The following is a 20,804-nucleotide window of genomic DNA, read 5'->3' on the forward strand; positions in this document are numbered from 1 at the left end:
TCTCTGCCTTTGCAGGCTTCCCAGCTCCAGGGCCCCCTGTGATTCCTGGTTTCCCAAATCCTGCCGCTATTTACAGGGCAGCAAATGCTGTTTGATCTTGGCCTTCACTTTCCTTCTTACCAAGACATGGGGTCTTAGGGGACACAACCTCTGCCTTATATAACCAGCCCTACAGGACCAAGTACAGGGCTGGGTGTGGTTGGTTGGTTTGTTTCATTGAATGTTTGCTTGGTTGAAAATGAGCCAAACCAGAGACACATTGGCTGGGACACAAGGGGAAAAAACAATATTCTGACCATACTGGAGTCAAACATTAGAAGAGCTGCTGGAGAGGTCTGAGTGCTTGCTAGGTCTAACTGTCTTTTGAGAGTTAACCAACCAACTCCTTAGGTAATTAGTATTTAACAGCCTGAAGATGAGGTTGCCGAAGGCCCTTCCAGCCCCTAGACAAGCTATACCTGTGATTATACCCATGTTTGTTGTGTGCCTGCCAGGTATCAACCCCATGCTGTCTGATCCTTCTGGAGCAGCAGCATCGGACACTGAGACCTACATCCCAGGTGATCCCCATGGCCACCTGCGTGTGTGGCCCTGGGGTCTGCTTGGCCAGTGGGCACCTGCAGCACCCACTAGCAAATTCTGAGCTGTGTGGACTCACCCCCTCCCAGCCCACACAGGGGTGCTGTGATGGGGCAGTGCTGCCCCCCGGATCTTGCCCTCCTGTGCCCGCAGACGGCTGTGAGGAGAGACCCTGAAGAGGTGGTCACTTTATTCTTGCTGCGCTCATCTTTCCTTTGGATCCAGTTGATGACACTGAAACAAGAGGGACTGACGTGAGCTTTAGATTGGGAAGTGGCTCTCTGGCCGTGTTAGGTTCTTTTGTTTTTCCCCTCCCTTTGCTTTTTTCTTTTATAAATTTTATTTAGTTTTTCGCCTTTGTACTTGCAAAGGTATTTGTTCTTGCTGCTACCATTTTCCATCCCATGCTCTGTGTGGTGGTCAGAATCCCAGCAGGAAACAAATGCTGTGTTCTAGAAGGGCAGTTACAGAGAACTGGAAGCAGGGACTATGGGCATTCAGGGTTTAGGCGGATCATCAAGGTGGCGATCCCTTGGGCTGGCAACAACAGGAAGCTGCAATGCTGAGGAGGGAGAGCAATGGCTTCAGCCTGAGGGGGCGGATGGCACAGGCAGGCAGGCCCCTAGTCTCTTGTTCATCCTTCTCTTGTAGCCACAAAAGGCAGGCCTTGGGGGCAGGGCCCCAGCATGTGGTTTATAAGAGGTTGCCCTCCAGGCCCCAGTGCAGGGTGAGAAGGTGGAAAGGGAGTCTGGGGGGCAAACAGTACCTAGTACAGACCACCCAACAGACAGAACTTGAGGCAGAGGGGAAATCAGAATCCCTGGGGTCAGCTTTCCAATGTGCTGATGACCACCTGGAATTTCCTCTTCCTCCCAACTCTGGGCCCCCATTGAGCCACCTCTGTCAGGAGGCTGTCAGATAAAGGGGATGAGACCAGTAAGTGTGCGTGTAGTGTGTGGAGCACCCTTGGGCCTTCCTACGAGCTGGGGTCCTACCAATGTGGGCTGTTGACGTGGTGGCTCTGGGCACACGCTCAGCCTCTGCCGTGAAGGCCTCCTCATCCTTACACACAGAAACATCAGCATCTCATATGTCTTTGTTAAGTGAAACAAAGGAAACTTTCAAGCTTTCCTGGCTTTCCAGTTGGCTCTGAAACATTCCATTCAAGGAGGTGTGTTTGCGAGTCGCCGCCCACCTCCCCTGAGGGCTCAGAGCTCTGTTGACGGGACTTCACTCTACCTGTGAGACCAGTGGGAACAGCCCCTGTTCCATCTCCACCAGACGTGTGGCTGCTGTGTTCCTGACTCCCAGGAGTGGCTCTGGGAGTACTGTACACACACCCCACCTCAGCACACAGCACCCTCACACACACCCTCTGCCCTGCAGTCTCCTTTTTATTCCAGCAAATGTGACCCTTTGGGTGAGTTTACATAGTCTTCAGAGGGTCCCCAGAATCGACCTGTAACCCAAGCTGTGGTATGTCCCCACGCATGAGTATTCATACACAGATACTGAATGGGGAGACTGAATGCATCTTCTCAAGCCTGGGGGCAGGTTAGTTAGTGGAGGATCTTGTGAAAGTACGCGACTGCCTTGTCTGCCTGCCCAATGCCTGCCCCTCACCCGAGCCGTCACACGAGGAGGGCCTGAGGACACAGCACTGGCTGAGGTGGCGCTGGTGCCCTGTGGCCTGGCGGGGAGGAGGCTGTGTTTGGAGTTCTGTAGAACGCCCTGCCCTGCACTGTGACTGCTCCACATTCCCGCAAGGAGAGTAGGAAAGAGGAGAAGCCACGGAGGCCGGGAGCTGCTGCTGACTCTCTTACTTTGGTGAAACACCTTATGAAATATAAATTTGAATGGATTCTGTGCTGTGGTGAGTGCAGATGGAATAGAGGACAGCAGCTTTCTGAAGAGCTGGGAGAGGGCCTCATCTTCCCCACTCTGCTCCATCCGCCGCTCCCCCAGCCCATGTGTGGGACTTTCGGCCATCCTTTTAGAGTGGATCCAAATGGGCTTTGAATATTTGATGAGCCACGTGGAGCTGGGCATGGGTCAGCTTCTCCAGTCTCCCCTTCATGAGTTCAAGGCAAGGCAGGCCTTGTTCAACAGCTCTTGCTTCCAACAATAGAAAACTGCAAGGGCTGGTGTGCATGCCTGAGACCCAACACTGCAAGGCAGTTATTTCTCAAGTGGAATTCAAGTTAATATTAATAGGAGAATGGAAGGCTACTGCCCATGTCACAGTTGGTGAGTATTAATCTCTGTTCTGCCATCATCAGGGCATGTTCTCACGTCACCTGGGAGCTTGTTGGAAATGCAGAAACTCAGGCTCTGCCCCAAACTTACTGGAACAGAAGCCACATTTCAGTAAGATTCCCAGGTGACTAGTTTGTTCATTCAAGTTGAAAAGCCCTGATGGAGAGTGGCGTTGGCTCACAGTGGCCAGGTATTTTAGACTTGGAGGACCATGTGGTCTGTGTTCGGAGCTTGTAGCCTGAAAGCAGCTACCGACAATACATCAGCGAAGGACATGGTGGGTTCCTGTAAAACTTGATTTACAGCGGGGAGTGGGCTGGGCTGCGGTTTGCCAGCCCCTGAACCAGAGAGTTGGGAAGAGTTCTTGGAATCATAGTGTTTCTAGCATTCTGTCAATACATTTCAGTGAACCACACATACGTACCAGTTTGTAAGTATGCTTGAAATTGGATTGGAAGGAAAGTGTAGCAGGTTCCTAAAATTTACCCGCAAGTCTCCCCCAACGCTTTAGCTTGCAAAAACAGAACTTGAAACACCTCTGGAACTTGTTTTTTTTTGTGCTGTTTCTTTTTGCTTCATTGTCTTATAACTGAAAAAAAAAGTCCTGTTATCATGCCATGAAAAAGCAGGAAGAGGTGCAGTGAGTTTAAAAATTGTCTGAGGAGTCCCATGTCAGAAAGGACATGATGACCTGGGGGAGAGCCAGAGGCTGGGTCATGGCAACGAGGGAACTGGGTCATTTCAGGAATGGTTTTTAAAAAGAGAATGTTTGACTTGGGAAAAAGAAGGTCAAGGGCTAGTGTGAGAGCTGTTCAGAAAACCTAAAGAAATCACGTGTTTGTCTCCATTTCTCACAGGGGAGAACTCAGGTCAGTAGGTTTAGGTCAGATGTAGATCAGCTTTCAGTCAGTGAGCGATTGGAACGTCCATCAGTGGAAAGGTCTTCCTTGAAAGGAAGTAGCTGCCCTCCGCGGGCATGTTTAGCTGGGAGGTCCCTCTCCCAAGTGAGAGTTTGGACTGAGGACCTTAACGTCAATAACTAAGTATCATGACGATTTCCGTTTACTAAGTACTGGCTAAGTGCTTTGCATACAGTTTCTTACTTAATCCTCCTCCAAACACTGGTGTAGACAACTGAGGAGACCCAGGGACACTCAGGATCAGAGAAATAAAGTAACTTAGCCAAGGCCACACAGCTGATCAAAGGCAAAGACTAGATCTGAGCCCAGATCTGTTGAGCCCCTGAGCTCATGCTGCCTTCCTGAGTCTCTGCTTCGCCTTTCCTGGCAGGTGCTACATGAACCCCTGATTGACGAGGACCCTGTGTTCATTGCCACATGCACGGAGAGGGAGCTGCGGAAGAGGAAAAAGCGGAAATTTAGCCTCTGGGTCCGGCAGTGCTCTTCCACCGGCTTCATCATCCAGGTGAGCCCTGGGCCGGCCCTGGAGGGCAGGGAGGATTTGGTAACCAGTGAACTTGCTCACTTACCCTGTTCACTGCGCTTGACTGGATGCTGCAGCTGAGGCTGGCTTGGGCTGCTCTCTTCCTTGCAGGGGAACGGGGGTAGCTGGCACTGTCCCCTGCATGTTCCTTCATGCCCGCCCCAGCCCCTCTGATTAAATAACAGCTGTAAACACAGATCAGGGCTCAGTACCTGCAGCGTAAGCCAGCGGCTTCACCAGAACAGTGGGCACAGAGGTGGCTGCCGTGACTCTTGAGAGTACCCCGTGTAATGTCCCAGAAAGGCCCCCACCCCCCACCGCATCCCTGTCCTCCCTTCCAGTCCCGAGGACACCTCCTTGGGGCTGCAGTGGCCTTAGGAGCTCGATTCTCTGAGCCAGCCATGCCATCTGTTCCCTGCTCTGCTCTTCTCTTCTGGAAGAGGTGGCCAAGCTCTGCTGTAGGAACAGCGTTAGACGTTGAGCTCCTGGAGCAGGCAGGGGGCAGAGCACACAGGAGGAAGGGGGGCTGGCAAAGCAGACCCCGCCTCACTGCCCTGCCAGGCTGTAGCACCAGGCCCAAGGCGTGAGGGTTGGCATACCTCCTGCCCCCACAGGAAAGGAGTCATAGGAAGGTTAAGCTGAGCATCTCCTCTGGATGTGCCCCCATGCATGTGCCCCGCAGCAGCCCACCTTTCCCTTGGGCTTCAGGGCCTCAGGTGAGGCTGGGCCTGGGGTCTCCAGCTGGCCTCACCTACAGGCTGCAGACTGTTATCACAGGGACCCACCCCAGAGTGGAAACCACTCTGGACGTACCGCCTGGGCTCTCCATTACCGCACAGTGCCTGCCAATTCTGTAGTATCCTTTGTGGTGACACTGCTCTGGGGATCGGGGAGTCCATTTCACTGTACGTATGACATTCAGTCCTTCTTTGAATAAATTCTTACTGAGTGCTGTTGCCTGCAGCATCGGGCCAGACAGTGACATCATGGCTCTGCCTTCTTAGGAGTCTGCCTGTGTGGCTCTTGATAGAATGTTCACAGGTGGGTCCTGTGTACCTCTGGTGCCATTTCCTTTTTACTGTAAATTTAATGAGTAGCGAGGAAGCAGGACCATTCCCTGCAAGGCCGCAGGTCTTCTTCTGACTGTGTGTGCAGTTTCCTTCCAGTTTCTATGAAATCTATAAAATCCTCATCTATAAAGTAAAGGGTTTGGATTGGTACCTTGAAGTTTCCTTTTATTTCTAAAACTCTCTGGTTCTAGGAGGCTTTGTGCAGCTTGAGGGTTTGAATTTAGAAGCCAGAATTGAAGCTGGCAGCTCCTGTCCTTGGTCTTGCCTCCACTGTGGCTGAAGCAACAGGAAGCCCCATTTGCACAGACGCCCTTGGTTTCACCCGTCTCACGGCAGGGGAGTGAGGACTTCCTTAGCCTCCCCACTTCTCTGATCCAGAGGAAGGTGCCTGTGGTGGCAGCAAAGTAGGGAGGGACACTTCTGCCTGCAGAGGACCCATGTGGCCTGGGGACAGTGGTCTTTTAGCATCCTGACCCTTGTCTTGGTTCCCCAGGTCCTAACTCTGGTTAGGCAGTAGCCTGGGAAGATCCAGCCGTGGTGCGAGGGGCAGGGGGTGCCTTCCACCCCCTGAGCCTTCATACTTGCATCTCCTCTGTTCTTACACCCCCTACATTTCCCAGATGAGGTGGTCAGTCCTGCTCTGTCCAGGGGCCCCTCCTAGGTCCTGAGGCCCAGCTCTGCTGCTTTCTGTGTGAACTGAGCTGACTCCCAGTTGCCCTGGATATCAGTGTCCTTATCTGTAGAGTGAAGGGATGGGGTAACTTAATCAGTGAGGCCCCTTCCACTGCAGAGTTCTATGATTCTTATCTTTTTTAGCATTATGTATGGGGTAATGTATGCAAGCATGTTTTCTTCATTTTAATTTGTTAAATAAATTATTCTAAATGATTTTATCCACTGGAGAATCCAAGCTGCTGAACCTAAAGAGACTGTGGCCAGCCTGCTGCCCAAATGGCCCTCTGCCCCCTGCTGTCCTCTCACTGGTAGCAGATCCGAGGCTGGCTGATGGCGTGCAGCAGACGTGGTACGTGAAGGGGCTAGAAAGAAGGTGCGCTGGTTCTCCTCTGGCCTTTCCACCCTGACCATGAGCAAATGTCCAGGCTGGATCACTGGAGTTGGGAAACCACATGGAACAATGTATCACATGCCCCTGAGCAATGTGGTTGTTTGTTACACAGTAACAGAACTACCCTCCAGCCTGCCAGTTAGGGTCTGCAAAGCTGACCACATAACTTTCTTATTTTTACCTGTCATGGACTCAGCTGATACCTGGAAGGGGCAGGGGTTTACAGGTGTATTTCTGGGGAGACCAAGGCCTGGCTTCGGCTTTATGGTGTCATTCAGCTGAGACTTAAAGGTGTGCTGGCTGGACTGCATGCTTTTGAGGTAAGTCCAGGTGATTAGCTCCACTTGAAAGATTCCAGACCAAGGGTTAAGTGAGAAAAGTATTACAGATTGGTCAGTGATTTCTCAACTGGTCCCAGTAAAGGTCAGCTCCAACCCTCAGATGAGTGAGTACATCCCCACAGGGCACCTGCATAAGGAGGGAAGCGAACAGCTAGCCAGACAGTGCAGTTGAAAGGGAGGGTGCCAAGAAGAACCCCAGTGTTTTTAATACCTATGTGTCCACTGCTCTTGAGTTCATTTAAAGGGGAATCATATGAAAGTGGTTAAAAGTCCTCTGTGATATACCTCCTGAAGAGACTGTAGGGAGGTATGTGGAAGAAGAGATGAAATTAACTATATTATCCTGAAAATTAACAAGTTAATATCTTTCACTCCTTGGAGTGCAAGAGGCAGGGAGTAAAAAGTTCCCAGGAGAAAGAAGGCATCAGAGAAGGTGTGGTCACTTCAGAGACACACTTAGACCCTCATGGAGCTGCCGTCCCAGTCGGTGAGGTGGTACCGCCTCGTCTGTCCTCAGACCTCCCCTCTAGCCCTCCTTCCAGAAGCCTTGTACGTGGGGTCTGACTCGTGATGGGCCTGCTCCCCCATCTGACATTTGTAGACTTGCGCTGAAGGCCTGCTCACTGTAAAGTGCTTGGCTCCAAGATGTCTATCTTGTTGTCACCGTGCACCAAACACTGGACAACAGATCAGCAAGTGACAGTGCCAGCCTGCAGTGCTCAGGGCTGAGGAGCAGCCACATGAGGCCCTCCACTTTTCCCTGTGAAGGAGACCGCTGCCTGTAGCAGTGGGCCCTTGGGCTTCTGATAATCTGGCAAGTTGTCATATATATGAGTGGGGAGGGTGAAATTTGTATGGTGTATGTGGGCCTATTCTGAAGGAGCATATCTTTTTTTTACTGGGATAAAATAAACATAACATAAAATTGACCATTAAGCGGCACTAAGTACACTCAGTGTGTTGTGCAGCCATCACTGCCATCCGTTTCCAGAACTTCGTCGTCACCCAGAACAGCTGGGAGCCCCTCTCTTAGTAGGGGAACGATACGCTGCCGCACAGACAGAGTGAACCCCCTGCAAGCAAAGCGCCTTTCAGATGCATGGTGGATGCTGCTGCAGCTCGGGGGAGGGGTCGCCTGGCACCACAGTCTGGTTGAACATTCAGCACTGGTCACTCTCCCCAAGTCAGGCTGCTCTGTCTGCTGTGCCTGTGGGACTCCTAGTAACGGGAGGTGAGTGGCCGGGACGGTGTATGTACTTGGCCCCTGGTCCCAGCACTGTCACCCTCATTCCATGCGCGAGGAGTGCTTTTGGTCACCTGTAGTGTTCCCAGGAACTCTGCGTCAGACTCAGACAGCGCTGGTGTCGCAGGATGCCCATGAGTGCCGGTTCCTCGTCTCCTCTTTCCCAAGCTGGCCTTTCTGGTTTTACCTTCTGGCATGAGCAGGGTTCAGAGGGTGTGATGGGTAATTTTATGCCAATTTGGCTGGGTCACAATACCCAGATAGTTGGTCAAACACTATTCTGGATGTCCCAGAATACCCAGTGGAGATATTTATAGATGAGATTAACATTTGGATCAGTAGACTTTGAGTAAAGCAGATTGCCCTCCATCATGTGGGTGGGCCTCATCAAATCAGCTGAAGACCTAAATAGAAAGGAGAGGAAATTTTGCCAGCAAGACAGCCTTGGATGTGAACTGCAACTCTAACCTGGGTCTCCAGCCTGCCAGGCTGTCCTGAGATTTTGGACTTAACAAACCTCCATAATCAAACAATCAGTTTCTTGAAATAAATACCTATATCTCTTGATAGATGGATAGGACTCTCTCAATATATCGTTGTCTCCATCCTATCATTTCCACTGCAGAGGGATTTCTGCTAGCCACTGACTCACACAGCCTGTGTGTGTCTCAGGTCTCCTGGATTCTGAACTCGTGGAGGGCAGGGACCATAATGGCTTCTTGAACCTTGCCTCTCTAGAGCCTAAGGGGTTTGCCAGCTTTTTTTTTTTTTTTTCCCTTCTAAAGTCAAAGACATTCCTGTTATCAAAAAGCTTACAATATAGACAAGAAAACAAGACCTCTATGAAGGAAAACCTAAGTGAAGATTGCTTTCTAAGGACACTTTATGGAATTAGTCTTGTGCTGGGCACTGAAGGCCTGGAGGTGAATGGAACCCTCATGGCCTCTCTCGCAGGAGAGGCAGAAGATGAAAAATATTCGTGAGGAATAAAGACAATGGAATACTACACAGCTAGAAAAAGGAATGAAATAATGCCTTGTGCAGCAACATGGATGGACCTAGAGATGGTCACACTAAGTGAAGTGAGCCGGACAGAGAAAGACAAATATCTGATATTGCTTACATGTGGAATCTAAAATATGATACAAATAAACTTATCTATGAAACGGAAATGGACTCCCAGCACAGAGACAGACTTGTGGTTGACAAGGGGGAGAAGGGTAAGGAAGGGCAAGATTGGGAGTTTGCAGTTATCTGGTGCAAACTGTTACAGGGTGGATAAACAACAAGGTCCTGCTGCATCACACAGGAAACTATATTCAGGATCCTGCGATAAACTGTAATGGAAAAGAATGTGTGTATGTATAACTGAGTGACTTTGCTCTACAGTAGAAATTAACACAACATTGTAATTCAGCTATACTTAAAATATCAGTTAAAAAAATATTCCTAAGTACAGTGTGAATGATGCAATCCTGGAGGGCTGTGAGGCTGTTGGAGGGCACCCGTGGGGCTAAGAAAGGCTTCTAGGGTGCAGAGACCAGGGCATGTGGCGCCCTAATGGGAGGGCGGACCACGAGGGCAGACACTGAAGGCACAGGCAGGAGCCAGGGTTACTCACTGCAGGCCAGCCCTGAGCATGGCCTCCGAGCAGGAACACCTAAGAGCCTGAGTCTTTTACCCCAAATCTGAAGGCTGATAGGTGGGGGCAGGAGTGTGAGCTCCGGTGCTGGCTGGCTCCCTGTGCTGTGGGCACTGTTCGCAGGAGCCCCTCAGAGCGGGAGGAGAAGGCACCCCGCAACCCCGCTGGGGGCCAGGGTGTGTGAACGTAGCATCTGAAACACGGCTGATGTCTCTGACACCCACAAAGAGGATTTCCATGCCTTCGAAGTGTCCATTTCAGGAAAATGAGATGACCCACAGCATGTTTCTGTCCACAGTGAATAATCCTCAAAGCTGGTGGAGGCCCTTCATCCTCTGGGGCGCCCACACCCTGGGGTACTCGTCACAGATCCCACGGAGGAGCTTTAGGCTGTGTGACTCCATGTTTTAACAGCAGTGGAATAAGCATGCGGAAAATCATTTGTGACATGAGGCTCTGACAATACTGAGATGGTCTTGCTCCCTAGGCACAAGTGTTCTGTGCTCTGAGACCGCAGCTGATGCCTTCTTTTTGCAAAACTGCTGCCATTTTCAGATCAAAGGCGTGTGGGGCACTGCAGAGAGTGTCTTTGTGTCACAGGCCTGCTGGGAGCTGCCTGGCCCAGCAGGCACCTGCATGTGCCTTCGTCTGCACTCCCAGTGAGCTGAGTGAGGGTGAAAGGAGAGGTTTATTCAGAAGGGTACATATCCAGTTCAGGGGAGTTGTGTCAACAGGTGGCTGGGGTCCTCAGTCTGGGGCACTGAGGTCACTTGTCTTGGAAGCCTTGTGTCCCTTCTGTGGGTGAAAAAGGAGACCATCTCCATGGAGACTATTGTTCTGTCTGTAGTGTCAAAAAGATTGAGAATACAGTGGGAAAAACCAACCCATCGTGTAGTTAATGCTGTGCTGACCTATGAGGATTTGTTTAGCCCTGAGACTCTTTGAGGGGAAAAGAAAAGTCTCCTAATTTAAAAAAAAAAAAAAAAAAAACTGATATGATCAAAAAGGCCGAGTTCTCCCATTTGAATGTGTTGAGCTAGGCCTCCTGCCAGGACAGTTGAGACCCAGGGTCCCTTTAGAGGGAGGCGGTGAGGGGAAGGGCACCTGGCAGAGGTGGGTGTGGCTGAGCATGGGGGCCCCACGTGGAGCTCTATTAGGGGCCAGTGCTGCACTTGCAGAGAACAGCCAGTCTCTGGAGGGTCAGGGGTGCGGGGTGCCGAGTCGGGTAGAACCATTCTGGACAAACATGGTCTCTCGCTCATTGAGTGCACCTGTCCTGGAGGAGTGAACTTCAGAAGGCAGAAATCAAAACGGAGACCTCAGGCCATTGGACCCTGCCGCCTGCCCCGGACACAGCACCAGGTGTGTCCAGGAGCCCCAGGAAGTATCCATGAGGGGCCCTACACTTTGTGTGGCTGGACCAGCAGCTCTGGAAGCCCCTCCTCCGTTCAGTCTAAGCCATGGTTTATGAGCTGCTTCTGCAGTTCAGAAAAGCACAGTTTGCATACCTGGAGTGTTCGCCTTCAGCCAGGTCCCACACTCAGGCACACTACATGCATCCCTCATTTTCATAACCACCTGCCCCTATTTCATGGTGAGAAACCAGGACCCAGAGAGATTTGCTGCCTCATCCGAAGTCTCAGCCTCAAGGGGCAGACCTGGAATTTAAACCCCGCTTCCCAACCCTGGAGCCCACCCTCCAGACCACTGAGCCATGATCTGTCCCCAGGGAGAGAACTCATCTTTTAGCCCAGGGGTTCCCAACCTTTTTGGTACCAAGGGACTGATTTCATGGAAGATAATTTTTCCAGGGACCAGGGGTGGGGGTGATGGTTTCCTGTTGATTCAAGTGTATTACGTTTATTATGCACTTTATTTCTGATCTAATGCCACCACTGATCTGACAGGAGGTACTGGTCTGTGACCCAGAGATTGGGGCATCAAATTTACACACAAGCTGTCTGGTTCTTACCCAGCTTTGTTGTTGTATTATTGATGTTCTAACACTAGTTATGACTGATCACCCTTGTTTTGAGACATACTTTTCCTGTTGAAAGAATTTGAGGAATTTGTGCTGAAGGTTTTTTTTATTATTATTATTATTTAACTTCTAATTTTTTTATGTACTGGTGAGTTGCTGCTGCTGCTAAGTCGCTTCAGTCGTGTCTGACTCCGCGACCCCATAGACGGCAGCCCACCAGGCTCCTCCGTCCCTGGGATTCTCCAGGCAAGAACACTGGCGTGGGTTGCCATTTCCTTCTCCAGTGCGTGAAAGTGAAAAGTGAAAGTGAAGTCGCTCAGTGTGTCCGACTCTTAGCAACCCCATGGACTGCAGCCCACCAGGCTCCTCTGTCCATGGGATTTTCCAGGCAAGAGTACTGGAGTGGGGTGCCATTGCCTTCTCCGACTAGTGAGTTACTCCTGAGGTAAAACTAACTTGGAAAATGAGGCTCAGAATGAAATTGATTAACTAAAGTGAAGTTTGCGTGTGGAGTCAGAAACTGGGCGGGATGTTTTCCCATCTGTTTAACTGTGCAGTGGCTGGGATGCCAGTTTCAATCTGGTGCAGGTCAGATGTGGTTATGTCCCAGGATGGGACTGGCTGTGGCACAGTACCTCTGTCACAGACCCCAACGTCCATGAGCACATGGCTTAGCACTAATATTTCCTCAGTCTGTTGAATGGGTTAGTTTGCTCAACCCTCCTTACCATATAGGAAAGCAGAGACAAGAAAGAAATTATTAAGTGCCATCTAAGTGAATCAGACGCTAACTGGATCAGATTACACCCCGGCCCTCTTCCCAAGGAACTGTATTCAGAAGGGTACAAAGAGCCCACCTGTCCCTCCTCCAGTCTATTGTTGTTTTACTGATATGGAGTTGATTTGCAAAGTTGTGTTAGTTTCAGGTAAACAACAGAGTGATTCATTTAAATATACGCATATATTCTTTTTCATGTTCTTTTCAGTTATGGTTTATTATATTGAGTGTAGTTCCATGTGCTATACAGTAGAACCTTGTTGTTTATCTATTTTATATATAGCAGTGTTTATTTGTTAATCCCAAATTCCTAATCTATCCTTCTCCCCACCTTTGGTGACCATAAGTTTATGTCTGTGTCTGTTTTGTAAATAAGTTCATTTGCGTCAAGCTTTTAGGCTCCACATAGAAGTGATACCTTTCTTTTTCTGACTGACTTCACTTAGTATGATAATCTCTAGGTCCATCCATGTTGCTGCAGATGAGCTTATTCCACTCTTTTTTGTGACTGAGCAATATCCCATTGCATATGTATACCACATTATCCATTCATCTGCCAGTGGGTAGTTAGGTTACTCCCATGTCTTGGCTGTTGTAAATAGTGCTGCTGTGAACACTGGGATGTGCATATCTTTTCAAACTAGAGTTTCTCTTCAATCCATCACTTTGAAAGTCAGAATCACCTATTAGCTGAGCTTTGGGATAAAACAAAAGCAAAGTTCTTGTAAGGGCGTGTAGTACTGCAGGTGTAGCCAGAGAAGACGGGCAGAGAACAGTCTCAGCACGTGAGCCCTTCCTGGCCGAGGCCATGGTGAGAGGTGGCATGAGAAAACACTGGTGGTGAAAACTGTCGGTGAAGTGATGTCATACAGATTTTGCTGGAAAACCAGGCTGATGAGCCAGAGAGGGTGTGAGTGAGCATGTCCAGTAGAACTTTCCATGATGATGAAACGCCCTGTATCTGTTGCTCCACCCTGGCAGCCCCTGTTTTCATGTAGACTGAGTGCTTGACTACTTGACTGAGGAATTGGATTCTTCATCTTTCTTAATTTTTAGTTAATTTAAATTAAAATAGCCATGGGTGTCTAGAGGTTACAGCACAGATATGAAGCTTTGCCATAAAAAAGATCCTTTCTGTGTATGCAGCTTGCACATGATGGAATAGCCTTGCAAGGTGCACAGAGCATTGTTATCTCATCAATGAGGAGACCAAGGCTCAGAGCAGCTAACTCTCCCCAAATCTCACAAGGCAGTAAATGGCAGAGCCTTTGCCCCTTGAGTCCAGGGCTGTGCCCTCACCAGTCTCCCGGACAGACTCCATTCCTCTTGTGAGTGAGCACCTTTAAACTTGACGGTTCTCATGCATGGCCATCCCTCCACAGATGGCAGCCTTACCCATCTCCGTGTGGCCATCCTGCGTGGTTTCCAGGTGTGCTAATGCGGCATTCTTGCTCTGTTTCCTCATTTCTGGGGTTACACCCTCCACCTGCTCTGCGTCATTAATGAATACAAAGTTTAAGCAAAGGGTTACAGTCCCTAACGCTTGACTTCCCCATCCCCAGATATGCCCCCACCAGCAGTGGAAAAGCCCAATGCTCTTCTGTTCTGCAGAAGTAGGATCAGTGGTCAAGACCATCAAGGCCCAGTGACAGCTTAGTGGAATTTTCAGCTGGTGCATCCTCATGACCCTTGAGACCATCCGTGATCACAGCTTTAACCAGTGTCTTTTTGGGAAAAGTGGTGATGGACCAGGTCCTGTCTCACGAGGTCTCGGGGCGTTTCAGAAGTAGGGCTAAGATAGCCAGACAGGTGGTGCAGGCATCTCCCAAGGTATTACCACTGTAATCCATGTTTCCTGAGATTCTTTCTGTTATGATGTCAATAAAAAATACACAGTATCAGTGATAATATCATGGGGCAAAGTGTAATACCATGTATTAATAATTTTCTTCCCTCTTTCTAAATGTGTATATGAAAGAGTTAACAATCATAGGAGCCAGAAAAAAAATTTTTTTTTTTTTAGGAAAAGTGAAAAGCTTGGCAACTGAAAAATACATTTTTCTGTTCTAAAGACACTTGCCAAACAAGCTGTAGCTCAGACAGTAAAAGTCTCTACTGCAGATTCCATTTTGCACGATGATGGAAGCTGTCCTGTGCCTCTCCATGCAGGAGGAAAGCTCTAGTGTAATGACGCTCTCCGCATATGTGGATGGAGAGCGAGAACTCTATGAAAAGCTGGAGAGGCAGCAGTTAGGCGTCTAAATGAGCGCTGTGTCCCGGGCGCTGTCTTCTGGGAGCCCCCCGCGCAGTGTATGGAGGCGTGTGGTGCCCAGTGCTGCCCTCCTCGGGGTCTGACGAGATTGTTTAAGGGAGGCCCTCAGGTTTGCACACAATCAGTTGCCTCTCTTCCCCAGTCAGAGCAATGGTGCGTGGTAGATACAAGAATCCATAGAAGGTTATGATTTTTTTCATTCATCCCACTCAGGGATACAGGTTCACATCTTAGACCAGCTAAGAGCAAACTCAGCCAGAGCAAACTCAGGCCAGCGGGAGCTGGACCAAGCTGACCCGATGGCACCTGTCAGGCAGGTTGAGTCCTTTTGTGGTGTTTTGACTGCCCAGTTGACAGTTCATTGAAAACCCTGCCCCTCAGCTGAGACTTTTGACATTACTATTTTTGTTACTTATTTAAATATAGATCCTGTTTTATGTTCACTTCAAACTCATTATCTTCTAGTACTGAGTGCCACAGGTCAAGACCCTCCTTGGGTTCCCTGGCTCATGGCAGTTTCAGTCTCAATAGGAACAGGAGGATGTCTGACCCCGCACCTCCCCGCTTCTCCTGATGGAGCAGCTTAATACTCCTTGGAAGGAGGCTGCCTGGAATCTGGGAAATTGCGTGTTCGGACTTGCCTGTGGGGACAAGCAAAGCTAAGTCATCTGAGATGGCCCTGTGACACCACCGTGCGTCATGGCTTCTGAAGTGTGTTATTTGCAGGGGAGGTGGGGGCTGTCGTCACCTCCAGGCGTGGTCTCAATGCACAGCATGTTAATAAGCACTGACTGAGGGGGGGCTCTCAGCAACAGACGAGCTCCACATGGGCCTGCGCTTGGGTAGTTCTGACTGGGGGGCTTCTTCTGTGATTATGTTTAGTTTGTCTTTTTTGATTAAATTGGATTATGTGTTTAACATCAAAAACATAAAAATCTCAAAATATCTATAATTCCAACATATAAAAAGAGCCATTTAAGAATATAGTCAGCATATCTACACGCGCACACACACACACACACAGAGAGAAAGACTATACCACGGCAGAGTTCCCAGCAGGAGTAAACACTCCCAAGCCCTCACAGTGTGGGGTCTTTCGGTAAGGAGAGTCTCTGCTGGCTTATGTGCATCCTTGTACATTGAAATCAGTCTATTTGCCAGAGAATAAAAGTTGATGTCACCACCACTCTGCTGCTTTTATTAATAATAATGAGGTGGGGGAGCGTGCCCTTCTTAAGCCATGGTGTTTGGTCCCGTGGTCATAGGCATGCAGCTGTTGAGCAGCGAGCCCCATGGGTGGAGGCGGACCCTGAAGGTGCCCACAGATCCTGCTCCCATGTGGGGTGCCTCACCCGGTGCTTCACTCAGACGCTGACCTGGGTGTTGCTGTGGGAGGAATATGATTCTGTGGATATAACTGTGGCCCTAAGTCCGTTGATTTTAGAAAGGAAATGATCCCAGGTGGACCTGACCTAATGAGGCGAGCCTTTAAAGGAGCAACCTCTTCCTGGCAAAGAGCTTGGAAGCACAGGAGGGATTCAACTCAAGGCAGAGTCTCCACTGCCAGCTTTGAAGCTGGAAGGGGCCCAGGGGGGGAGGGCAGTGACCTCTAGGGACTGAGAGGCCCCTCTGCCAGTTCATACCAGCAGAGAACCATGCACACATAGCCAGCAATGCTGACTGTGGTATCCTGAACAGAGTCTCACCCATGCCCTGCAGAACCAGGTTTAAGTGGGTGCTGTGTGAACCACTTGGCTTGTGATGACTCAGTACACAGTGAAAAAGCAGCAAGAGTATAATGTATCTAAATTTGAGTGTGTATATCTGTCCAGAAACATCAAATAAGTTGTGTGAGGAGAGGATAGCTGTGTGTGTGTGAAAGTAGAAATCATCTATTAGGCTGGATTTATATAAATAATTATATATTTATATATATAAACAGTAATTTATATAATCTACATATATATGTATATATAATATTTATATATTTATATATATATATAAGTAATATGTAGTTAGAAACCAACTTCTGTTCTGGTTCTGCCTTGAGCTCCATGACCTTGGAGGAGTCAGCAGTGTCCACCAGCTATACTCACCCCACTACCGCCACTGCTTTCCAGCCAGGCTGTTGGACTTTCTTGATCCTTCCCATGCTGGGCAGTTTCCTTGCCCTCCTTCCCCTGCAGGTCTCTGTGAGCGTCTCCTCCATGGGAGGCCCCCAAGTGCTGGTGACCTCAGGAGCCTGGCTCAGCTCTGCGCACCCACACGTGCTAACCCTCCCTGACCTCCAGTTTACACCTTCCTCTTCCTGTGGCTTCTGTTGGGAGGGCCCTCCGCACCTCAGACTCAGCACCGTCACAGCTGGGCTCAGGCATCCCTCATCTGTTCCTTGCCTCCCCCCACCGCCTGGGCCGATGGCTCCACAGTACTGCAGAACCAGTGCTGAGGGCCATAACATTTTAGGGGCTGACAATGCTTTTGCTTCTCTCAAAACCAGAAGGGGAAAAAAATAAAAATTGTAAGTTGAAGAAAGTGCTTTAATATATGATATTAATATATTTATGCCACTGCAATTGTAAAATATAATTTTAAATACTTTTTCACAGAGGACAAGGCCCATGGGAGCAAAAAGGCCCATGAAAGTCACAACACAGCCCTGCCCCCGCCTTGTTTGCAGGATGGTGGCGTTTGCCCTGACGGTGCCATGTGTTGCTGTGCCTATGGCAAAGGAAGCAGGGCGGTACTTTGTGACCTGACCTCAGTGACATCACGCAGCTCTGAGTACTGGCAAGGGCCCTCTTCTGCCCTGATGGGCGAGTCTGAGTGAGGAATCCTCCTTACCTTCAGTTCCTTGCTGACAGGCCTTGGTGCTTGCGATGAGCAGAAGTGGCCAGCCCCTCGGGCTGGCGGGATCCTCTGTTCCCTGGCCAGACACTCGGTTCCCTTCCCAGCATTGTCCCCACAGGGACTGGGGCCTCTGTGTGCCAACAGCCTCTGCGTGCCAACCCTTTCCCACCCCCAACCCCGAGCACATCCACGCTTCCAAAGAGGGCAGAGAGTGTGTTGGGGTGGAAGGGAGGACACTAGTCTGTGCAGCTGAGTCTGGTCTGGAAATCAGAGGGTGACGTTGGCAGGTATCTCACATCTGAGAACCTGGATAACCTGCCTTCCAAAACACTGACTTTTATTTCTGAAGACAAGTTTGTAGGGCTCTGGCTCACCCAGTACCCCAGCTGGGAAAGCTGCTGGTGAGAAAGATGTGATTCTTTCCAGGGTATTGTTAGCTTCAGGAGAGAAGCAATGTTCCCTTTGCTGTTAGGACGTAAGCAGGGTCAGTTTATTCTGCTGGTGTTGGTCACCCTGATGGCCACGTTTAGCCCTGCCCACTCCAGGCATCCTCTCATGAATCAAGGCTTGTGGGTTCATCAGGAGGGGTGACGTCTTATGTCTACTTTACTGGGGCCTCTGAACTTGGCCTCTGTGTGGTTCTGAACCATCCTTTGGCATTGGCATACACCTCCTGCATGAGAAGCTCAGACCTTCCAAGCAGCTGCTGACTTGTCCTGGAGCATATCTGAGGCCATCCATTCAGTGCTTGAATAGCTCTGAGTGTTAGTAAGAGCTCTGATTCAAGCAGATCTGTTTTCCACCTGTTTGTTTACATTCAACTTGGTTCTGCCCTAGAAAGATTGTAATCATCATTCCGCAGCACAGCTCTGCAGCCAAAGAGGAGCTCTTGGAGTCCTCTGTGCTCCTCCCTGTGGCTCTTTATTATGGCAGCCCTAGAAAACTAATATGCCGACCACCACCCTTCTCTTTACACCTTGGGAAGTGTGGCATCCCAGAGAACCGACCGTGATGTGACCAGGGAAGAATGAGATGGTCACCACCTTGGTTTTTAATGGAAGTCAAGATACGTATCTGAGGCCTGCAGTCATCCATCTCCAAGTGTTTAGTATTTTGCTTGTTTTAATATTCTTGCTGAGTCATATTTCTTGCATCCCATACTAGATGCAGTTAAGTTTTTTAGCTTGGTTATAGGATTTTGCATTTAATCCTATTAAATGTTGCCTGCCTCAGGCAGAGTGTGCCAGGGACTGCCCTATCTCTCCAGGGAACTTCGGAAAACAGGTGGGGTGTCATCAGGGTTGGGCCTGAGGGATTCCAGCACTGCACCTTCCATACTCTGCTGAGAATCCTGGGTGTGTGTGGATGGAAGGTTTCCTTTCAGGGAACATGTGGGACAAAACTACTGTCCTGAGGCAGAATGCTCAAACTACTGCACAGTTGCATTCATCTCACAGACTATCAAAGTGATGCTCAAAATTCTCCAAGCCAGGCTTCAACAGTACGTGAACTGTGAACTTCCAGATGTTCAAGCTGGATTTGGAAAAGGCAGAGGAACCAGAGATCAAATTGCCAACATCCACTGGATGATCGAAAAAGCAAGAGAGTTCCAGAAAAACATCTATCTCTGCTTTATTAACTATGCCAAAGCCTTTGACTGTGTGGATCACAAGAAACTGTGGAAAATTCTGAAAGAGATGGGAATACCAGACCACCTCACCTGCCTCTTGAGAAACCTGTATGCAGGTCGGGAAGCAACAGTTAGAACTGGACATGGAACAACAGACTGGTTCCAAATAGGAAAAGGAGTACATCAAGGCTGTATATTATCACCCTGTTTTTTTAACCTGTATGCAGAGTACATCATGAGAAACGCTGAGCTGGAGGAAGCACAAGCTGGAATCAAGATTGCCAGGAGAAATATAAAAAACCTCAGATATGCAGATGACACTACCCTTATGGCAGAAAGTGAAGAACTAAAGAGCCTCTTGATGAAAGTGAAAGAGCAGAGTGAAAAAGTGGCTTAAAAATCAGCATTCAGAAAACTAAGATCATGGCACCTGGTCCCATCACTTCATGGCAAGTAGATGAGGAAACAATGGAAATAGTGACAGACTTTATTTTGGGGGGGCTCCAGAATCACTGTAGATGGTGACTGTAGCCATGAAATTAAAAGATGCTTACTCTTTGGAAGAAAAGTTATGACCAACCTAGACAGCATATTAAAAAGCAGAGACAATACTTTGCCAGCAAAGTCAAAGCTATGGTTTTTCCAGTGGTCATGTATGGATGTGAGAGTTGGACTATAAAGAAAGCTGAGTGCTGAAGAACTGATGCTTTTGAACTGTGGTGTTGGAGAAGACTCTTGAGAGTCTCTTGGACAGCAAGGAGACCCAGCCAGTCCATCCTAAAGGAAAGCAGTCCTGAATATTCACTGGAAGTAGTGATACTGAAGCTGAAACTCCAGTGCTTTGGCCGACCGATGCAAAAAGCTGACTCCTTTGGAAAGACCCTGATGCTGGGAAAGATTGAAGGTGGGAGGAGAAGGGGATGATGTAGGATGAGATGGTTGGATGGCATCACTGACTCAATGGACATGAGTTTGGGTAGGCTCCGGGAGTTGGTAATGGACAGGGAGGCCTGGCGTGCTGTAGTCCATGGAGTCACAAAGAGTCGGACATGACTGAGTGACTGAACTGAGGTGGGTTTGGGGACAGAGTGCCCAGCGTGGTTGTGTCAGGATATCCTGTGAGTCAGAACTGGTGCAGAAACCTATGGCATGGCTGTAGCATTGGGCTTTGCTGAAGGAGAGAAGACAGGTTCTGAGGAAATGTGCTTGCTTGGCCACAGCCACACATGATGCTTGGCAGAGATGACTAGCTTCTTCACCTCAGTGTCTTACTGTCTGTCAGGGGTTCCTTCTGGGGATCTAGGTGGGAAAGGCATAAAGACCCCAAAATGAAGTATTAAGTCCTGCCACATGAACCCCCAAGGCTGAGGGGAAGCCAAGTCCTCCCTGATGATTCCTCAAGGATGAGCGGCTTTTAAAGGCAGACCCACACCACCTGCTCTTCCTTTACCTCAGGAACATCAGATGCCGTATTTTGCAAGAGATTGTCTGTGGTCACTTGGCCAAGGGCAGCACTGGGGACCTGCCAGTCCTCCCTGTGCCCCATCTCGGCTGTTCTCAGTCTGCATGACCAGGCCTGCATTCAGCAGTTCTGTGCCTCAGGGTAGTCAGAGTGAGGCTCCCTGCCCGTCAGCTGCTGGCTGTGGTCCCTGGGCT

The 20,804-nt window shown here is 49.4% G+C and overlaps 1 protein-coding gene across 1 annotated transcript in view; it reads left to right on the top strand.

Moving 5' to 3' along the window:
* Nucleotides 1-20,804, top strand: part of PGBD5 (piggyBac transposable element derived 5) — a 97,276-nt gene that overhangs the window by 56,481 nt on the left and 19,991 nt on the right. Inside the window, exon 3 of the mRNA XM_052641459.1 lies at nucleotides 4,126-4,260. Coding sequence (XP_052497419.1) covers nucleotides 4,126-4,260 — 135 coding nt within the window. The remainder of the gene's footprint in view (nucleotides 1-4,125; nucleotides 4,261-20,804) is intronic.

Source organism: Budorcas taxicolor, chromosome 5 (genome assembly GCF_023091745.1).
Source record: "Budorcas taxicolor isolate Tak-1 chromosome 5, Takin1.1, whole genome shotgun sequence".
Lineage (NCBI taxonomy): Eukaryota > Metazoa > Chordata > Mammalia > Artiodactyla > Bovidae > Budorcas > Budorcas taxicolor.